This window comes from Euprymna scolopes, chromosome 22, assembly GCF_053919585.1.
Source record: "Euprymna scolopes isolate OS-2025 chromosome 22, ASM5391958v1, whole genome shotgun sequence".
Lineage (NCBI taxonomy): Eukaryota > Metazoa > Mollusca > Cephalopoda > Sepiida > Sepiolidae > Euprymna > Euprymna scolopes.
The window spans coordinates 45787772-45809357 of NC_136503.1; the positions used below are offsets into that span (position 1 = coordinate 45787772).

The 21586-nt window shown below is 32.3% G+C and overlaps 1 protein-coding gene across 3 annotated transcripts in view; it reads right to left on the bottom strand.

Moving 5' to 3' along the window:
• LOC145243398 (rho guanine nucleotide exchange factor 3-like) overlaps positions 1-21586 on the bottom strand; it is a 103687-nt gene that overhangs the window by 17255 nt on the left and 64846 nt on the right. For all 3 annotated transcript variants that reach the window (XM_080106247.1, XM_080106245.1, XM_080106246.1), the window contains 5 exons: positions 14951-15043; positions 5957-6133; positions 5297-5359; positions 2202-2298; positions 1623-1699 (listed from right to left, as the gene is read on the bottom strand). In XM_080106247.1, the coding sequence (XP_079962373.1) occupies positions 1623-1699; positions 2202-2298; positions 5297-5359; positions 5957-6133; positions 14951-15043 (507 nt within the window). The remainder of the gene's footprint in view (positions 1-1622; positions 1700-2201; positions 2299-5296; positions 5360-5956; positions 6134-14950; positions 15044-21586) is intronic.

Sequence of the window (21586 nt, forward strand, 5' to 3'; positions counted from 1 at the left end):
TATATATATATATATATTTTAATATATTTAGTTCTTATTTATTTATATATATATATATTTTAATATATTTAGTTCTTATTTATTTATTTATATATATTTTAATATATTTAGTTCTTATTTATTTATTTATTTATATATATTTTAATATATTTAGTTCTTATTTATTTATTTATTTATATATATTTTAATATATTTAGTTCTTATTTATTTATTTATTTATATATATTTTAATATATTTAGTTCTTATTTATTTATTTATTTATATATATTTTAATATATTTAGTTCTTATTTATTTATTTATTTATATATTTTTTAATATATTTAGTTCTTATTTATTTATTTATTTATTTTTTAATATATTTAGTTCATATATATATATATATATATATTTATTCGGGTTTGTGTTATTATACACAGATTCGAAAAAATGATCAAAAAACAAATAAATGTTACCAAAGGCAAGATAAGTTACGCTTCAACTTATCTGCAAAAGTTTTTAGTGGTTTTACTCACTTAAAAAAAAACAAAAAAAAAACATGTAATCGGTTCGAAAATCATACAGTGTTTATCGATATATTTAAAAAAGAAAAATGGTGGTGTGCTCACTGTTGAATACGATAAGTTTGGGAAAATGAGTTCAAACTAAATAATTATACAAAATACTGTTAGAAACTCACCGAATATATGTTCGCCTATGTCAAGGTAACATAATGGGTGAGTTTCTAACAGTATTTTGTATAATTATTTAGTTTGAACTCATTTTTTCAAATTTACAGTATTCAACAGTGTGCACATCGCCGTTTTTCTTTTTCAAATATATCAATAAACACTATGATTTTCAAAACGATTTCACGTTTTAAAGTGAGTAAAACCACTAAAACTTTTTCCAGATAGGTAGAAGAGTAAATTATCTTGCCTTTGGTAACATTTATTTGTTATATATTTGATTTTTGACCACGTTTTCGAATCTATGTGCATAGTAACACAAACCCATATATTCAACAATAAATTCTTTTGTATTTAAACTCAAACGTTATAACGCACAAATGCAGTTTTATCAGAATGAAATAAATGATAAAATTGCAATTTACAATAAAATTGATTTTTACTTGTAATTAATCTTCTACTCAAACATTTTTTGGTGAGGATACTTATTTCTGCAAGGTATGTTAGGTTGGTTGGTTGTTTTTTTTTTACGGCATATCAACCTTTTTCAGGTTATTTAATGCAGAATCTAGTTATTTTGAGGAACGATTTTTAATGGAGTATCTTCTTTTTTAAGTCAGATTCTATTTAACCCATAGTTGGGACCCTAACAGGTACTACCACTCCGGGTCAGAGTGGACCTGGGAGCAATGGCAATTAAAGGGTAGCTCCACACTCCCCAAGGCCCGCAAGGTGGGGCCTCACCATCGGATATAGTTTTAGGTCATATCCAAGACCAGGTATGTTAGGACATCAAAGTGGTTTTACTTGAAATGCAATTTTCACTTGCGACTAATACTATAGAAGCAGCCCCCTCCTCGTTTTTCAAAGTAAAAATTGTAAACATAATTATATTTGAAATTATTTCTGACCAATGGCCAGGTGAATATTGCTTGTAATATCTACAATAACTTACCCATTCCTTAATATGTTTTCCAACATTCTGTGTAGTGCCGTCCGGAAGTCGTTCAACCACCAATCTATCAACGAGAGCTGAGGAAGAAGAGAGAAATTTTTTTCCTTTACTAAATTTGCAGATATATTATTTTAAATGATTACGAGACAATTACCTGTGACTACATTGGTACATTGCACATTGATGCAAAATTTAATGGTCTTAACCAATTGTGAAGATAAACAGATATCTAAAAAATATATATTCAGACGTAATTTATGGCCGAGGTATTAGACATGAAGAAATTATAAAACTATTGACACAATATTCTTATTTTCAGTATTTCATTTTTAATTATTAGTCACCAATAAAAACTAATATTTGCTGTCTTTAATCCTAAGTATATAACGCTGAAATATATAAACGAATATGATTCAAATATCTCATCTGGTTTCATCTCGTCCGATATCTTATCATTTATGATGATGATGAGGAGCAGGATGAAAACAATCAAAGATACAATTACGCTACATTTTGAAATAATTTAACAAAATAAGAAGATAAGACGCTACGTGAGGAACTTTTCAGCAATCGACTTACCTTGATGAATAGGAATAAGGGAATCAAGATAACCAAACATTTGTCCAAGTTCTTCAGAACTTAATAAATGCAATTTTCTCATGGAGTCATGATAAGTCTAAAAAAAAAAAAGAAAGAAAAACAAGAGGACGTTAGGAAAACTACGAAAAAGAAGTTTATATCAAGTACAATTACTCTGACCAACTCGACAAGAAAACAAAATTACACTTCTTCATTGTAGCGGTCTCCAGATGCCGGAAAGCTTTCTATTCTAATAGACCCTTTCTTTGAACTATTTGTCTTTAGAATTCTCTCCTTGCTCTCTAACTGTACAAACATGCACAAATTTAAATGTAATGTGAACAAGCATCTTGCTGTTCAACTCCCCACTTAGGATATCCCTATAAGTCTGATACTTAATTCACAGTAGCCTCTTATGTCTCCGTACAGTGTGTTTTGCTTGAAATTTGTTGAAGTAAAAAATATAATTAAACTGGCTCTGCTCTACAAAATAAACTTTGAAAATTATAATACTGTACCTTAATAGATAATGCAATGGCTTTAACAAAACAAAAGAAAAATTTATATGGTGTACATTATGATGAAATATAGTTAGAAGATTACATCAAAAGTGAGGCATTTTCTGGTGCAGTAGAATGATCCACCAATTTTTTCAATGACCTTAGCAACAGATTTGATGCAAGTCTTTCATTTACAGTCTGGATTGAAAGTTAGTCCTAGGAACTTTCGCAGTGAGAGAATCATTCATTTTAATTAAGGCAAAAAAAAAAAAAAAAGAAAAAAAGAGCATTAGTGGTAAAAAAAGAAAAAGAAAAGAGAAACTTGCTTATAGAGATGTTAAAAGTATCCCCTCCTACACCATATCGGAACATAAAGTTAAATAAGAAAATGCAAAAGAATTTCTTATGCAAATCGAATTGGAATCACACTTTATTATTTATTTGGTTTCTGTGTGATACAGAGCCAAGTTAGACAGCAATCCTCAATTCCACTTAAAATACAATTATACATAGATAACAACCTACAGCAGTGACACCACAACGAATGATAAGATGTACTTTTTAGATACGAAGAACAACGATTAACTACTGATCCAAGCTTTCCACATTCAGTATATTTCTTTTATTTATAGGTTTATCTTTATTTTTCTTTGATTCATAGGTTTATCTTTATTTTTCCTTGATTCATAGGTTTATCAAAATTTTTCTTTGATTTATAGGTTTATCAAAATTTTTCTTTGATTCATAGGTTTATCTTTATTTTTCTTTGATTCATAGGTTTATCTTTATTTTTCTTTGATTCATAGGTTTATCTTTATTTTTCTTTGATTCATAGGTTTATCTTTATTTTTCTTTGATTCATAGGTTTATCTTTATTTTTCTTTGATTCATAGGTTTATCTTTATTTTTCTTTGATTTATAGGTTTATCTTTATTTTTCTTTGATTCATAGGTTTATCTTTATTTTTCTTTGATTCATAGGTTTATCTTTATTTTTCTTTGATTCATAGGTTTATCTTTATTTTTCTTTGATTCATAGGTTTATCTTTATTTTTCTTTGATTCATAGGTTTATCTTTATTTTTCTTTGATTTATAGGTTTATCTTTATTTTTCTTTGATTCATAGGTTTATCTTTATTTTTCTTTGATTCATAGGTTTATCTTTATTTTTCTTTGATTTATAGGTTTATCTTTATTTTTCTTTGATTCATAGGTTTATCTTTATTTTTCTTTGATTCATAGGTTTATCTTTATTTTTCTTTGATTCATAGGTTTATCTTTATTTTTCTTTGATTTATAGGTTTATCTTTATTTTTCTTTGATTCATAGGTTTATCTTTATTTTTCTTTGATTCATAGGTTTATCTTTATTTTTCTTTGATTTATAGGTTTATCTTTATTTTTCTTTGATTCATAGGTTTATCAAAATTTTTCTTTGATTTATAGGTTTATCTTTATTTTTCTTTGATTCATAGGTTTATCTTTATTTTTCTTTGATTCATAGGTTTATCTTTATTTTTCTTTGATTCATAGGTTTATCTTTATTTTTCTTTGATTCATAGGTTTATCTTTATTTTTCTTTGATTCATAGGTTTATCTTTATTTTTCTTTGATTCATAGGTTTATCTTTATTTTTCTTTGATTCATAGGTTTATCTTTATTTTTCTTTGATTTATAGGTTTATCTTTATTTTTCTTTGATTCATAGGTTTATCTTTATTTTTCTTTGATTCATAGGTTTATCTTTATTTTTCTTTGATTTATAGGTTTATCTTTATTTTTCTTTGATTCATAGGTTTATCAAAATTTTTCTTTGATTTATAGGTTTATCTTTATTTTTCTTTGATTCATAGGTTTATCTTTATTTTTCTTTGATTCATAGGTTTATCTTTATTTTTCTTTGATTCATAGGTTTATCTTTATTTTTCTTTGATTTATAGGTTTATCTTTATTTTTCTTTGATTCATAGGTTTATCTTTATTTTTCTTTGATTTATAGGTTTATCTTTATTTTTCTTTGATTCATAGGTTTATCAAAATTTTTCTTTGATTCATAGGTTTATCAAAATTTTTCTTTGATTTATAGGTTTATCAAAATTTTTCTTTGATTTATAGGTTTATCAAAATTTTTCTTTGATTCATAGGTTTATCAAAATTTTTCTTTGATTCATAGGTTTATCAAAATTTTTCTTTGGTTCATAGGTTCATCAAAATTTTTCTTTGGTTCATAGGTTTATCAAAATTTTTCTTTGGTTCATAGGTTTATCAAAATTTTTCTTTGATTCATAGGTTTATCAAAATTTTTCTTTGATTCATAGGTTTATCAAAATTTTTCTTTGATTCATAGGTTCATCAAAATTTTTCTTTGATTTATAGGTTTATCAAAAATTTGTCAAAGGGAAATGAATTTCATCCTTTATTACTACACTTTATACACTTATAACTCTTGTTGCTGCCTTCGAATGTTGTATAATGTGAACTTATAAAAATTTAGTGAAAGTTGTAAAGGAAAGCATTTTTACACCTTTATTTGTCCTAATGTCTAACAAAAATGAAAGATTGTAAATACAAAAATAAACCAGGAAAAAAAAAAACTTACAGTTTTTACGACGCCAAGATCCTGGATCAAATCCAATTCTCCTTGGTAAAGTTCGAAAATAGCCTGAAAAATCACAAACAGGGTTTCATATATTAGAATTGTTAACATATAATTTAATGTAACACAAAGATCAAACAAAAAGATTATTTTTAAAACCATCACATAGTTTGTTTGATTTATTTAATTTTTTATCTATAGAAATTATTCATTTTTTATTATTTTATTATTATTTTGGTTCTTTTTATAAAATCAAATTAATCACATGCTTATTGCTTAGCAGAAACATAATTTTCATATTTAACATGATGTAAGTATCCCCAAACATCTAATACCGTAAATACCAAAAAATTCTGCCGCTGATGATGATCTTTAGCAATGGGTATGTGATTCATTTCTTTTAAAAAAGAACCAAAGTAAAAAAAAAAAAAAAAAAAAAAGTTAAATAACCAAATTAATGAAAAAGAATTAAAATAAAAAGTGACATTCTATCTAATTGTTTTTGAGTCAAATAGACTCTCAATGACAACCAAACTTTATTTATAATAGCTATGGATACCAAATTACTTCTTATTCCTAAACTATTATACTCTCGACAATGCTATAGATGAAGAAACGAGAATACAAATGCTTATAAACATTAGACAAAAACTGAATACTCACCTCTTGACGCTTAAGCTCTTGTGCTGATAAACAACAAGAAATCCTTCCGGGTACTGATTCGCTCCATGACCGATCCATACGAGGCTTTGCAGGAGAGGGCAGAGGAAGTTTATAAGTTGAAGAGCCTCCCTTCAAACTAGGAGAAGGTGTTGAGGGTACTTTGAAGTTCAAGGATTTCTGAATTAATGTTAAAAGGCAAGAAGGTTAAAAAGCAATACTGACAGAAAACAGACAAAAATATATTGTATAAAGTCAGTTTGAAAATTAAAACAAAACAAAGGTGGTTTCAATCGGTCAAAACTCGTACTTAAAAATACTAAATGAGCATGAGTTTGAGAAAATAAACATTAAATACTGGAAAATAGTTTACATGATGAACAAACTTAAAACAATATACAAAAAATCTTAGTCTAAATTAGCAAAAACAGCTCCTTTGCTCATTGACATAATTGTATCTATTTATAATGCCTCCCCACGGGGCAGAGTTAGACACCAGGGTCGTTTTTTAACGTGGAGTAAAGGTACAAAAATAAAAATGGTCTCAGCCATGAAGGATTTCTCCTCCACTGAAAGAGAACGAGAAATGGAAGTGCCGTATCTGAAGAACAGATACTACAATTTGATCTTGGCCAAAATGACAAGATTTGCACTTTGATGTCCAAAATGAAAATGCTAAAAATGGTTTCTGCACATATATATCGGTACATACACTCGTTTGAATTAACTAAAAACAAATAAAAATATTTTAAGACAATCAGATGCAGTTCTATGAATTAAACAAATTATGAATTTATCAAATTTGCCATTTTGATGCCCACTGAAGGCATAAAAAGACAGATTTTTCCTCCAATAAAAAGCTGGAGCGAAAGTCCACGACAGAGCTAACATCTACTTTATGCTAACCGCTCCCCTCCATTGAGCCTTGGTAAAGTGTTTATCAACTCACACATGTAATCATAAGCATATGCACACTGACACACACACACACCTCATTAACTCAGATTATAATCTGCTCATCAAAAACAAATGTATAATCTTATTCATTTAAATACTCCTAACATTTCTCACCAGACTTATTACAACAATGAAAACAAATTAATATTGACTCTTATTAATAACTTTAAATCAAATGAATTTCATGTGATTGAGTGAGAAAGTTTTGATTACGAGTTTTTAAACCTGTTGCTAATTCGCTATCTTTAAACTTCCTCGATATTTCAGCTAAAGAATTATCCTTGTTCGGTAAGTACTCTCAAAATATGTACAAACATTCTGTTTTCCTATCCATGTAAACTTCTATCTTAAACATCTATAAGTTATCTCTTTTGTGAATTTATTATTTTGTTTGTGTAATGAAAATAGTTTTGAAGACAATTAGCAAAAATCGAGTTATGCAAAAAAGAAATACTACTATTAATACTAATAATATTAATACTACTACTACTACTACTAATAATAATAATAATAATTATACTACTACTAATACTACTACTAATAATAATAACACTAATACTACTACTACTAATACTACTACTAATAATAATAATAATAATACTAATAATAATTATACTAATAATAATACTACTACTACTAATAATAATAATAAAAAAAGGAATCCAGAGAATTTGAATTGTAACAAAAGGGAGGTAAATCTTTTCTGAAAATCTGACCAATTTAACAAAAGACTCCATTCTAAAATCTTTAGGGGTCGCAAAGCAGACAGACAGCTAGTAGTCACAAAGAAAGTCATATACACTCTCTTCTTCTTATCTGTTGACTAGATTCTAGAAATACAACTAGCATCACTTGAAGATATACAGCTCACCAAACAAAACAAAAATTATCATCAGCTCACACATACCCACTTTATTTAACTCCTTTCCAAAGTCAAGTAATCAACCATCTCAGCAAAAATAACCTTACTGACATGCAATATGGTTTCCGTTCTGCTAGATCTACAGCAGATGTGCTTATAGTTATATCTCATAGGATTAGCGAATCTCTCGACGGAGGATTTCTTTCTAGGGCAATTGCTCTAGACATATCATAGGCCTTTGATAGAGTATGGCATAAAGGTTTACTTCACAAGATCTCCAGCTACGGTATAGCTGGAAATGTTTTCTCAATTATTAAATCATTTCTCTCTGATAGGTTCATAAGAGTAGTAGTTGATGAACAGAAATCAGAAGTTCTCAGTATTAATGCTGGAGTCCGTCAGGGTTCCATCCTGGGCCCAATTCTCTTCCTGATCTACATTAATGATCTTCCAAATCACATCCTTACATCATTCATAGACATTTATGCTGATGACACTACTATCTATGGTAGCACATCTAAGACCGTAAACGACAAAGTTCTCTCTGATTTTCTCTCCTCTAATCTTGAGCATGTTGTACAATGGGGAAAGGAATGGCTGGTTACTTTTAATGCATCTAAAACCAAGCTTTTATCTTTACATCATCAACGCTCTGATCTCCATCTGGCATCAATTGAAATGAATGGCTCTCGTCTTGGGGAGGCCACATGTTTTGACAAGCTTCTGGGCTTGACTTTTACTCCTGATCTTAAGTGGAACATATACATTAAATCCGTTGCCAAGGCCGCTGGAAAAATGGTGGGATCCTTCTATCGATCCAGTAGATATCTCACTGCTGATGCAATGCTCTATCTATATAAGAGCCAGTTACGTCCAAGGATGGAGTACTGTTACCACATCTGGGCAAGAGTTGCTAGAAAGGACTTATCCTGCTTTGATAGAGTTCAAAATAGACTTTGTAGCCTCGTAGGGGATGTCCTTTTCTCTTCCCTGCAACCTTTTTCTCACAGAAGAAATGTTGCGAGTTTGTCTCTGCTTTATCATTATTTTCATGGTAAGTGCTCGGCTGAGCTCCAATCTATGGTCCTCCCCTCATAAACTTTCACAAGAAACACCTGTCTAACAGAAAACACTATCATTAATTTCCCCCATTCTTTATCTGTACTTAAACCTAAACGTAGATTCCATGAGCAAAGCTTCTTTATTAGAACTACACACCTATGGAATTGTCCTCCGTTTTCCTGCTTTCTAGCTGATTACAATATGGTTGTCTTCAAGTCTAACATAAACAAGTTTTTGATGAGCCGTCCCACATAAGTTAACAAATTCACCAAATTTCCATTACTAACGCTTACTATATTGTCCAATTTCTACTGTACACTCTTTAACCCTTATCCTCGAGTGGCCTCAAGGCCTTGATAAGTGGTGATGCCCATGTAAAAAAAAAAAAAAAAAAAAAAAAAAAAAAGTCAGTTGTAACTTCTGGTCACATAAATGAATGTATACTTTTATATAAGTTGTTTATAGAAAAGCCTCATTCCTTCCTTTAATAAAATTATTTTAAGAGATTATCTTAACTCACATGAAGATTCACTACTAAAAAAAGGTTAAGCTCCTCCCCCTTTTAAATCACCTAAAAGCTTAAAACTAACAAATATTTTTTTTTTCTTATTTTGTTTTATCTGGAGATGAGGCACCCTATCAGATGTCAGACATTCACTTTCCCTTTTTCACATTACAACCGAGACATCTTTTTAAGGTGCTAGTGCACTTACTGATTCGCGCTATTTTTTAAATCGTATTTCCAAGTTTAATTAAAGTTTTTTGATATGTTTTTTTTATTCAATTGTAAGGTTAAGGTATAGAATAGGTACAAAACACCCTCTCCTCCCCATGTTAAGAATGGCTTTTTAAATATTAACGTTATTTCAGCACGGATCAATAAGTACACTAGTACCCTTTTTAAGATTCTAACCGTCCCTTTAAGTGCAATTGTTTGAATCTCTTTTGCACTCAGTTTACCAGATAGTTTTTAAAATTCTTACTTTTTGCAAAAAAATATGTTGTGCAAACAATTTTCTCTTTAAATAAAAGCTTAACAAAAACTACCTTGTACCATGCATAGTAAGCAATAGTAAGAGTTAGGACCCATACCCCCTCCCCTCAAAAAAAAAAAAAAAAAAAAAGATGCCAGTCATGAGGTCTAGAACTAATAAGAAAGAATGTTGTGGTCCTGTCAAATCAAAGATATACAGTTATTTAAAATAATCAAAATGTAACAAAAACAAAAAAATATATATATATTTTACAGTATTACTTCTGTTTATCCCATAAAAAAAAAAAAAAAAAAAGATATTAGAGTAGAAAATCTTCCGGCATCTTAGAATTGCTACAGTGAAGGGGTGGGATATTGTTGCTTGTCAAGTGAGTTCCTATTTATAATGCCTTCCCAGGGGACAGAGTTAGACACCAGGATCGTTTTTTTTAACATGGACAAAAGGAACAAATATTAAAAACTTGTCTCAGTCGGGAAGGATTTCTCCTCTATTGGGAGGAAACAAGAAATTGAAGTGTAGCATCTGAAGAACAGAGACTACACTTTCACATATTTATTATTTTTATTCAAAAACAGCGTTCAGCCTAGATGGGTTGAACCAGCTTTCCTCTAGAAGAATATAAAAGTCACAAGTGGTCCCCAGTCCAGTGTATTAACATATCTCATTAAATATAGAATTGGTTAACAGAGCAGCAACAGACAGCAGTTATGGCTGCTACAGCTTTCAAACAGATATTATGGTTGCGTTTCAAACATACAAGTTTGGAACCTCTTCCAACTACCATTCATTCTTTATTGCATCAGATTGCTTATGCAAACTATTTTATGACATCATCCAGTTTCAAGTAAATACACATATTTCTTTAAAATAAAATATACATCAAGTGCGCTTGAAAGTCAAATCACAATGCAATGTTAGGAAAATAAATATTTTACTTGTTTGAAATTCATAATTTAAATATATTTCGGAATCAAACTCCATCCTCAATATGTTGTTTTCTTTCTTTTTTTTTTGTTCTTGCCATGTCGTAAAGTTGGAGAAAGAAAAGTCTATTTGTAAAGATCCGCACGTTGTCTCTCAGTGGTTCTATTTTGAAATGTTGGAACATGGCGCTGGCTACGCAAGATTTGTTCGTTACGATTTCGCTTTCAAGAGCACTTGATGCGTATTTTATTTTATTCAAATTAAATCAACGCTTCTATAATGGAACTCACTCTTGACATATTTCTTTGTTTGGAGACAACCAAGCAAGATCTAGAACTTTAATAGTATATAAATAAAATATTAGAAATATTAATAAAGGTTTAATATATAACAAGTTACCTAAGAATACAAAAATTGCTAATGTAATTATATGTAACCTATTCCTGTTAATAGACCAACAGCATGTGGGAAAATCTGCAAGCTATGCACAAAATACATTTAAGAAAAAATAAATTATTAGGTATTTTATTTCCCTACTTATCTTTCTCTGTAAAGGAAAAAACATGGAGGTCACTTCGTGTCGGGGGACATAGAATAAAAGGAAAATACATTCCGCACATTTATTAACACATTGACAAATGCAACAAAAACAAGTAACACAACACAAGTGAACATACAACAATAGGGTTTACTCACTTTCGTGGCAGTTCTATCAAACGAAGTAGGTAATAAAATCTATGACAGCGTCTTACACTGATGCAAGTGAGCATTGACCCAATGTGGGAAAAAGCATGTGTTTGTTTCCCCGTTCAGAGTCTCTGTTTCCTAAGCGGAAGTAACCTACTGGTGTCCTAAGTAATCAGTATTGTTTTCCCTTATTCCTCTACATCACATTTTTCGTACAACCAGCTTCAAACGAAACAAGAAAAAGAAAAGTCATGTAAACCTTACACACCAAAATCATTGAAGGTATTTGAAAATCATTTTTTGCTGCTCAAAGTAAGAAAAAATATTTTTTGAAGCTGATTGCTAAGCATTCAAGGATTAGAATTGCAGCATTCCATCAGTTGGACTCAAAACAAAACACTCTACTAACATATGATGCTCATCTTGTCGTTTGTGAGTGAGGAAGAGCAAATCACTCCTAAGTCAATGTACACACTGGAAAAGGCCACACACACAATGCCTACTAAAGTGTAATCACAAATGCATGCATACATTGACAGCAAACACACACACACACACACCTAATTCTCTCACACTGCCAAAAAAAACAACACTTATAACGTATGTTGTCTCCTCCTTCACATATTCTAAAACGTAAGAACTCAATTTTATTAGGTTGGTGCAAAAATAATGTCACTTTTTTGACGCTCAACTATATATATATATATATATATATATATATAAAATGACATTATTTTTGTACCAACCTAATACAAATGATCAATTAACTCACAAAAATAACTTTCAACTAATTATAAATTCATACAAATGTGGCAAAATGTATCTTGTATTCATTAAATACGTTTTATCTTTTGCTCAACATTCATGTTTTTAGTACTTGGTCTTCGAGTCAAGTGCCGGGGGGTGTTGTCTTTTTCTGATCAAGATCTGATCGCTTTCTTTAAACACCAACTACGGGTGAAGATCAGATGTGATAGAAGAAGGCTGCATCGTGCGGCATTTGACAGAAGATGGATACATGTGGCAAGTCTGTGTGTACGAAGAGGAGCCAAATTTGAATACGTGTTCCCCGCCTAGGTGTGGAATGCGCAGTTCTGTAAAGTAAAATTAAACAAGTAGCCTCTCAGCTAGCTGAGTGTGTGCTCCATCCCTCCCCGATTAGGAAGCCTCCAAGATCCCCATCCCCTCTTACCTGCAATTTTTGTTTTCACCCCTTCCTCTAAATTTTACCCATCTTGGAGAAAAAGAAATACAAACTAACCTCCATCCCTTACCCACAAAAATTTCTTTTCTCCATTCACCCCCATCTAGAGGGCATCCCCACCTAGAGACTGACCCGCAGAAGCAAGGTTCCTTTTACAAACCCAGTGGAACAGGCAGTCTATCAACTAGACGGAGTTGGGAGGGTCCTACTAATCACCTTTTGTTTTTTCTTCCCCCGCCCTCGACACAAATGAATTATTGTACCATTTTATTGTTATCTTTTTTGTTTTTACACGTCAATAAAAAATGTTTTAAAAATTGGGAGTTAAGTAGGACGTCCCCAAATATGAAAGGGTGAATGCGGTATTATGGTGAAAGAAGATACTAGCTGGGAGAAACTTTTGACTTTGTTCAGTTCTGGAGTGACAAGGATGACCAACGACCCCCAAAATCCCCCCTTTTGAGTTGGCCATGTGCCTAAGTTTTTTGTTCATCGTTGATTTTGACTGTATTTTTTTAACATGAATAAAAGATTTAATACCTCAAAGTGTAGTATCTGTTCTTCAGATGCTGCACTTCAATTTCTTGTTCTCTGTCAGTGGAGGAGAAATCCTTCACGACTGAGACAATTTTTATTTTTGTTTCTTTTCTCCACATTAAAAAACGACCCTGGGGTCTAACTATGTCCCGTGGGGAGACATTGTAAATAGGAACATTCATGTTTTTAGTGTGGATTTTAGCAAATTAAAAAAAAAAACAAAAAAAACTTTTCATTCACCCTAAACAAGGCACATTGGCATTGAAGAGTAAGAGACTAATGTGACAAGAGCCAGAATCATGTGGGCATCATAAGTGGGGAGTTGGGCAACAAGATGTTAATATTAAACAGGGAGCAGAAAGGGAATTCCAATGGCAAACAGTTTGAGGAAAGAAAGTATCAGAGTAGAAAAACTCCCAAAATCTAGGGATCTTTTAAGTGAAGGGGTAGAGTTTTGAGGATATATTGGGTAGTTGGGGGAAATGGATGCAAGAGCAGTATGTTCATTGGAGCACATTCCATAAATGTACTTGTAAAACAAGGACAAGGATGCAACACTCTGGCAATGGGACAGGGCCTGGATCTTGGGAGCCAATGCAATTAGAATTCTTTTTTTTTTTTTTTTTTTGCACGCTGTTTAAGGAGAGATTAACGGTAAATGTAACAACTTGGATATGGCAACAATCTTACAGTTTGGGGGCTTACAGTAGCGAGTGAATACAGTAAACTAAGTATATATATACAGATTAATGAATTTACACATATACAGATTAATGAATTTACACATATACAGATTAATGAATTTACACATATACAGATTAAGAATTTGAAGTCAAATAAGGAATGTACAGCAACAATAACAGTCGGATCGGACGTCAAAAATGATGTAATTGTATAATTTCGAAAGAAGTTAAATTTGATAGAACAATGCTGTGTTTTGTTGCATTGGTATTAGATTGATGACCGATTATCAAAAGATAGGAATATTTAGAAAACAAAGGCCACAGCTGAAATATAATTGACAACCCAATATGCAAAGTTGAGTAAAAAGTTAGAGCAGAGTTGAAGAGAGAATTGTTTTTATGTCTGAGAGCCTGAAGAATGTTACAGCCTTCTAATGTAATCAATTAGTGTCTGAGAAACAGGACAGATGTTGGGGTAGAATTTGGGTCATAAATGAATTCCATAGTGATGTGCGACTTGACCGACATTATGTGTTAAATGCAAAGAAAATAAACCTACAATTAAAACTACAAGAGGTTGTCTCGTGTGGTGATTCCATTAATTTCTGATTAGAAAAGTCCATAAAATGAGAAGGAACCAATGAGCGAACGGCAACTAAACTGCATAACACAAGAAGGAAATAGAAGAATCCAGGGGATGGCCACGAAGGGACTGACAGAAGGTATGTCTATCTCAATGACTATGAAGTGCGTACACTTGAGACTTTGTTGTTACACAAACTCATTGTGTTACAACAATACTCCAGCATGAGTGAATAGTGGTTTTATAGAGATACAGGATACTGGCAGGTGAGAGAAGTTTACTAACACAGTAGAGGGAGTTTACCTTCTTTGTAATCGATGATACCTAATCAGATATAGCTTACATAAAAATTTAAAATAAATAAAAATAATTTTCTTACGATTACTGATTAGAATTTAAACAAATTTTAACTTCAAAAATAAAATTTTGCACTAAACTATTTAATCCCAATATTCAAGAAAACATCCTTTTCAAAGAAAACCATGATAGTCGTTTCAAGTTACCTGAAGAGCACGGCCCATTTTCTTGGCAGGTTTCACAGGGGACAGGAGATTTGCCAAAGATGATACGCGTAGCAATGATCGGCGCTTCTTGTTCTGCAAATAAAACAAATTCAATAGAAAATTAAACATTTTTCATTCACACTAGATTTAATTTAAAATAAATTTTAAAAAGTAAAAAGTTGAAGGGGAGCGAGTAATATGAAACCTAGTTGCAGCAACAACAACAGAAAAGTGTTCTGTGTAAAATAATCAACGTTTATTGGTTGAAATACTTAATAATTAGCCGCTTCTATCAAACTACCCAATCTTGATTCATTGCTGAGACTGGACTTTAACCAATCAGAAAGAATTGCCCTGGGAACAGAGCACTGGCTAACATTGGCTCATAAGTAAAAATCCAAGCATAGATAGCAGTGAGAGACTCAACTTACCACACAAACACATGTCAGTCACAACATTATTAACTGTTACATAGATTCTTTGTGGACAAACTAATTTTAACTAGAGCTGTTTGGCTATAAACATTTCTGCAAAAAACAAGGACACAGGGACTACTAAATATAGCAACAGCATACACAGTCTGATAAACTTGACAAAACACATTCTTCATCTAGACACTTAACTCTTTACTTTTGATAATGCCTTATACTCTTCAGGTATAATATACATTTACAGAATGCTATTACTGTTATGGCCCCGTAAGGATCTGCAAGAGAGACAACTTTGTAATTCATGGAAACAACATATATTGAACAGAAAAGCAAATACAATCAGTGTGGTTATACATAGTCCATGAGTGCAAAACTCATGCATTAGATGTGTGCTAATGCCAAGAGACATATTCTTTGGTCTTTATAATAAGTGGAAAAGTTCATTATTATCCATAAGGTAGACACACCACAACAATTACTACTGTAGATTTCACTTTATGAATAATTGTATTAATGATATACATCAAAAGATTAAATGCATTTATAAAAAACATTTTTTTTTTAATTTTCTGAATTTTAGATTTCACAAATAGATATCTGGTTGATAAAAAAAAAATTTTTTAGGGGGAAACTTAGGTTGAATTTTGTGTATAAATTCCATGATAAGCTTATTAGAGAGAACAATGAAGTTGCAAAAAAAAAAACTCAACGAAAGATCAAAGGAAAATTTGAAAGACTGGTGGAAGTCATCAGTAGGAATTAGTTCATTAAGGTAGCTGTAAAAAAATAATTGTTAAAAAATAGAAATTCTAGCTTAAAATAATGTGCAAAGAATTAAAAAGGTAAAAAAAAAACAAAAAAAAAACAAAGAAAAAACTGCAAAACCAATGAAAAGATCCGACAAAAGAAAAAAAGATGAAATACTAAAGAATGAAAAAAAACAAAAAAAAAACTATAAAGAATGAAAGCAAACAAAACACAATGTCATTAAACCTTTTATCTAGAATACTTATTTCCATTTTGATCAAAATCCATTATATGATTTTGATTTTAATGATGTTTAAAATTCAACAATTTAAGCTAAAGAAATTGGAACTTGTAGAATCTTGCTTAATTATTGTCTAACGAATTTGAATTTGTCAATGGGAGATGTTGCCCATATTATGCCCTCTAAAAATCCCTTGAAATCTTAAAAAAAAAAAAAAAAAAAAAAAAAAAAAAAAAAAAAGAGAGAAAGAATCTGATGTGTAATAACTATTTGTTAAAATTTCACAAAAATCAAAAGTATCCAAATTTTCATTTTTTTTTTACACTCTCTTTGCATAAAACTAAATCAAAGTAAATATAGCCTACACTATCCAGACTGATGCCTAACAGCTGTGTTCTAAAATTCATAGTGACCATTTAGTCTTAAGAGTAAATCCTGTACATAAAACATATGCATACCTTTATATAAATAGAAATACACTAGACGTTTTAGTCTGTTAAAAACGGGCAAATGTTATCTCTCGCTGACTTAGAATAAATGCTTTATGTGAAATTGACAGCTGAATATGGTGAAATTTGTGCTCATTTTTTTGCATTCAATACTAATCCCTAGTTGTGCATCAAATGGATACCATAATACTTATTTCGCTGCACTTTATCATGACAAAGGTCCATACAAAATTTCACACAGATCAGACCAGTAGTTTCCAAGAAAAAGTGGAATGTACAGGCAGACTGACTAAGACAAATATAATATCATTAATGATTTATTGTCTACAACAAGGCTGCATTGCAAGTAAGCTATTTTGAAAATTAAGAAAATAAAATGGCATCTTTTATGATACAATAATTATTTCAAAGGAATATATAAAAATCTTTTAAAATCTTGGTTTTCATTGAAAGTCAAAATGCAAACAACTAGCATATGCTAGGAGTAAAAAGATGTGCAAATGTCCTTATATAGTCATTATCAAATATCAGAATGCGATTGGAGGAGATAAAAAGCTACAAGTTTCGGCATAGATTGCCAATGCACATTTATTTATAGACAACAGTTCATTATCTTAAGAGCGAATTAGATTCGAGTCAATGTTCAAAACTTATAGAAAGATTTGTGATTTGTCTAAGACTTTCTATAAATAAATGGCACCGAAATGTATTAAAGTTATTCGCTGAAATATAAATATGAGAGTTTGCTTGTCTTTTCATGAGGGCAGCGTTAGACACAAGGTCTGCTTTTTAATGTAGAGAAAATCCAGCTCCTAAAAAGGGGCACATTGGATTGGGACAAAAATAAAAATTGTCCCAGTCTAAAAGGATTTCTCCTTCACAGATCAAGGGCAGAAAAGGTGAAGTACAGTATCAGAACAGATACTACACTTTGCTCTAAGCCAAAAGGTCAAAGAGAATTTTTTTTAATTTTTGCATTCTAATAATTTTTTCCCAATATTACAATTGGAAAAATGAAAGCTAGAAATAACTTCATCCTTTTTCAAATTTTTTATCAAATGAACACTTTTTTTATGTACTATTATATGAAAAGAAAATGAGCGATTATAAAAAAAAATGTATGAAAGACAAAATATGACCAATATTTGAGGTTCATTAAAACTTAGAAATGAAAAAAGAGAAAAGATGGCCATTTGAAATTTGAGTTTCTTTTTATAATCATCTCTATTAATAGACGTTTTATTTGGTAAGATGGGAGGAGAGAGAGAAAATGGGGAGAGGAGAGAGAGAGAAGTACAAATATAAAGAGCAAGAGAAGAAAGAGGGGAGATAGAAAAGGACAAAAGAAATGATAAAGAGAGAGAGAGAGAGAGAGAAGAGATGAGAGAGAGAGAGAAAAGACATGAATGAGAGAGAGAGAAAAGACATGAAAGAGAGAGAGAAAAGACATGAAAGAGAGAGAGAGAGAAGAGATGAAAGAGAGAGAGAGAGAAGAGATGAAAGAGAGAGAGAGAGAAGAGATGAAAGAGAGAGAGAGAGAAGAGATGAAAGAGAGAGAGAAGAGATGAAAGAGAGAGAGAAGAGATGAAAGAGAGAGAGAGAGAGAGAAGAGATGAAAGAGAGAGAGAGAGAGAGAAGAGATGAAAGAGAGAGAGAGAGAGAGAAGAGATGAAAGAGAGAGAGAGAAGAGATGAAAGAGAGAGAGAGAGAGAGAGAAGAGATGAAAGAGAGAGAGAGAGAGATGAAAGAGAGAGAGAGAGAGAAGAGATGAAAGAGAGAGAGAGAGAAGAGATGAAAGAGAGAGAGAGAAGAGATGAAAGAGAGAGAGAGAAGAGATGAAAGAGAGAGAGAGAAGAGATGAAAGCGAGAGAGAGAAGAGATGAAACAGAGAGAGAGAAGAGAGATGAAAGAGAGAAAGAGGAGAAAGAGAAGAGAGATGAAAGAGAGAAAGAGGAGAAAGAGAAGAGAGATGAAAGAGAGAGAAAGAGAAGAGAGATGAAAGAGAGAGAAAGAGAAGAGAGATGAAAGAGAGAGAAAGAGAAGAGAGATGAAAGAGAGAGAAAGAGAAGAGAGATGAAAGAGAGAGAAAGAGAAGAGAGATGAAAGAGAGAGAAAGAGAAGAGAGATGAAAGAGAGAGAAAGAGAAGAGAGATGAAAGAGAGAGAAAGAGAAGAGAGAGAAAGAGAAGAGAGATGAAAGAGAGAGAAGAGATGAAAGCGAGAGAGAGAAGAGATGAAAGAGAGAGAGAGAAGAGATGAAAGAGAGAGAGAGAAGAGAGATGAAAGAGAGAAGAGATGAAAGAGAGAAGAGATGAAAGCGAGAGAGAGAAGAGATGAAAGCGAGAGAGAGAAGAGATGAAAGAGAGAGAAGAGATGAAAGAGAGAGAAGAGATGAAAGAGAGAGAGAAGAGATGAAAGAGAGATGAAAGAGAGAGAGAGAAGAGAGAGAGAAGAGATGAAAGAGAGAAGAGATGAGAGAGAAGAGATGAAAGCGAGAGAGAGAGAAGAGATGAAAGCGAGAAATGAAAGAGAGAGAGAGTAGAGAAGAGATGAAAGAGAGAGAGAAGAGAAGAGAGATGAAAGAGAGAGAGAAGAGAGATGAAAGAGAGAGAGAAGAGAACGGATGAAAGAGAGAGAGAAGAGAACGGATGAAAGAGAGAGAGAAGAGAACGGATGAAAGAGAGAGAGAACGGATGAAAGAGAGAGAGAGAAGAGATGAAAGAGAGAGAGAGAGAAGAGATGAAAGAGAGAGAGAGAAGAGATGAAAGAGAGAGAGAGAGAAGAGATGAAAGAGAGAGAGAGAGAGAAGAGATGAAAGAGAGAGAGAGAGAGAAGAGATGAAAGAGAGAGAGAGAGAGAGAAGAGATGAAAGAGAGAGAGAGAGAAGAGATGAAAGAGAGAGAGAGAGAGAAGAGATGAAAGAGAGAGAGAGAGAGAAAAGACATGAAAGAGAGAGAGAGAAGAGATGAAAGAGAGAGAGAGAAGAGATGAAAGAGAGAGAGAGAAGAGATGAAAGAGAGAGAAGAGATGAAAGAGAGAGAAGAGATGAAAGAGAGAGAAGAGATGAGAGAGAGAGAAGAGATGAAAGAGAGAGAGAGAGAGAAAGAGAGAAGAGATGAAAGAGAGAGAGAGAAGAGATGAAAGAGAGAGAGAGAAGAGATGAAAGAGAGAGAGAGAAGAGATGAAAGAGAGAGCGAGAAGAGATGAAAGAGAGAGAGAGCGAGAAGAGATGAAAGAGAGAGAGAGCGAGAAGAGATGAAAGAGAGAGAGAGCGAGAAGAGATGAAAGAGAGAGAGCGAGAAGAGATGAAAGTGAGAGAGCGAGAAGAGATGAAAGAGAGAGAGCGAGAAGAGATGAAAGAGAGAGAGCGAGAAGAGATGAAAGAGAGAGAGAGCGAGAAGAGATGAAAGAGAGAGAGAGCGAGAAGAGATGAAAGAGAGAGAGAGCGAGAAGAGATGAAAGAGAGAGAGAGCGAGAAGAGATGAAAGAGAGAGAGAGCGAGAAGAGATGAAAGAGAGCGAGAAGAGATGAAAGAGAGCGAGAAGAGATGAAAGAGAGCGAGAAGAGATGAAAGAGAGAGAGAAGAGATGAAAGAGAGAGAGAAGAGATGAAAGAGAGAGAGAAGAGATGAAAGAGAGAGAGAAGAGATGAAAGAGAGAGAGAAGAGATGAAAGAGATGAAAGAGAGAGAAGAGATGAGAGAGAAGATGAGAGAGAGAAGATGAGAGAGAGAAGAGATGAGAGAGAGGAGATGAAAGAGAGAGAAGAGATGAAAGAGAGAGAAGAGATGAAAGAGAGAGAAGAGATGAAAGAGAGAGAAGAGATGAAAGAGAGAGAAGAGATGAAAGAGAGAGAGAGAAGAGATGAAAGAGAGAGAGAGAAGAGATGAAAGAGAGAGAGAGAAGAGATGAAAGAGAGAGCGAGAGAAGAGATGAAAGAGAGAGCGAGAGAAGAGATGAAAGAGAGAGCGAGAGAAGAGATCAAAAAGAGAGCGAGAGAAGAGATCAAAAAGAGAGCGAGAGAAGAGATCAAAAAGAGAGCGAGAGAAGAAATCAAAAAGAGAGCGAGAGAAGAGATCAAAAAGAGAGCGAGAGAAGAGATCAAAAAGAGAGCGAGAGAAGAGATGAAAGGGAGAGCGAGAGAAGAGATGAAAGGGAGAGCGAGAGAAGAGATGAAAGGGAGAGAGAGAGACAGAAGAAATTGAGAGATAAGAGATGAAAGAGAAATAAGACAGATAAAAGAGAAAGATGAGAACTCAAAAAAGAGTGAGGAAACGAGAGAGAGATGGAAGATGAGATGAGAGAGAGAAATGAGATGAGAGAGGTAAGAGGAGATGAGAGAGAGGAGAGGAGGAGAAAGGAGAGGAGATGAAAGAAAGAGATGAAAGAGAGAGAGGAGATTAAAGAGAAAGAGAGATGATATAAGAAAGAGAGAGAGGAGATGAGGGAGAGAGAGAGAGAGGAGAGGATATGAGAGAGAGAGAGGAGAGGATATGAGAGAGAGATGGAAGAAAACAAAATCACATATACCAAAAAAAAATAATTAACAGAAATATTATTTTTGCAGTCATTAATAGACAATACCAAAAGCAAAGTTACATAAGTTACATATGTATACGAATACCACATATAAGTTCTCATTATTATTCATTTTCATGGGGGTGGAGGAGTGTAAACACTTTTAAACAAACCAAAGATATTTATAGATATCTGCAACTGCTCCCTTATATCTAAAGACAAGTTTTAACATCCTAACAACACTGTTGCCATG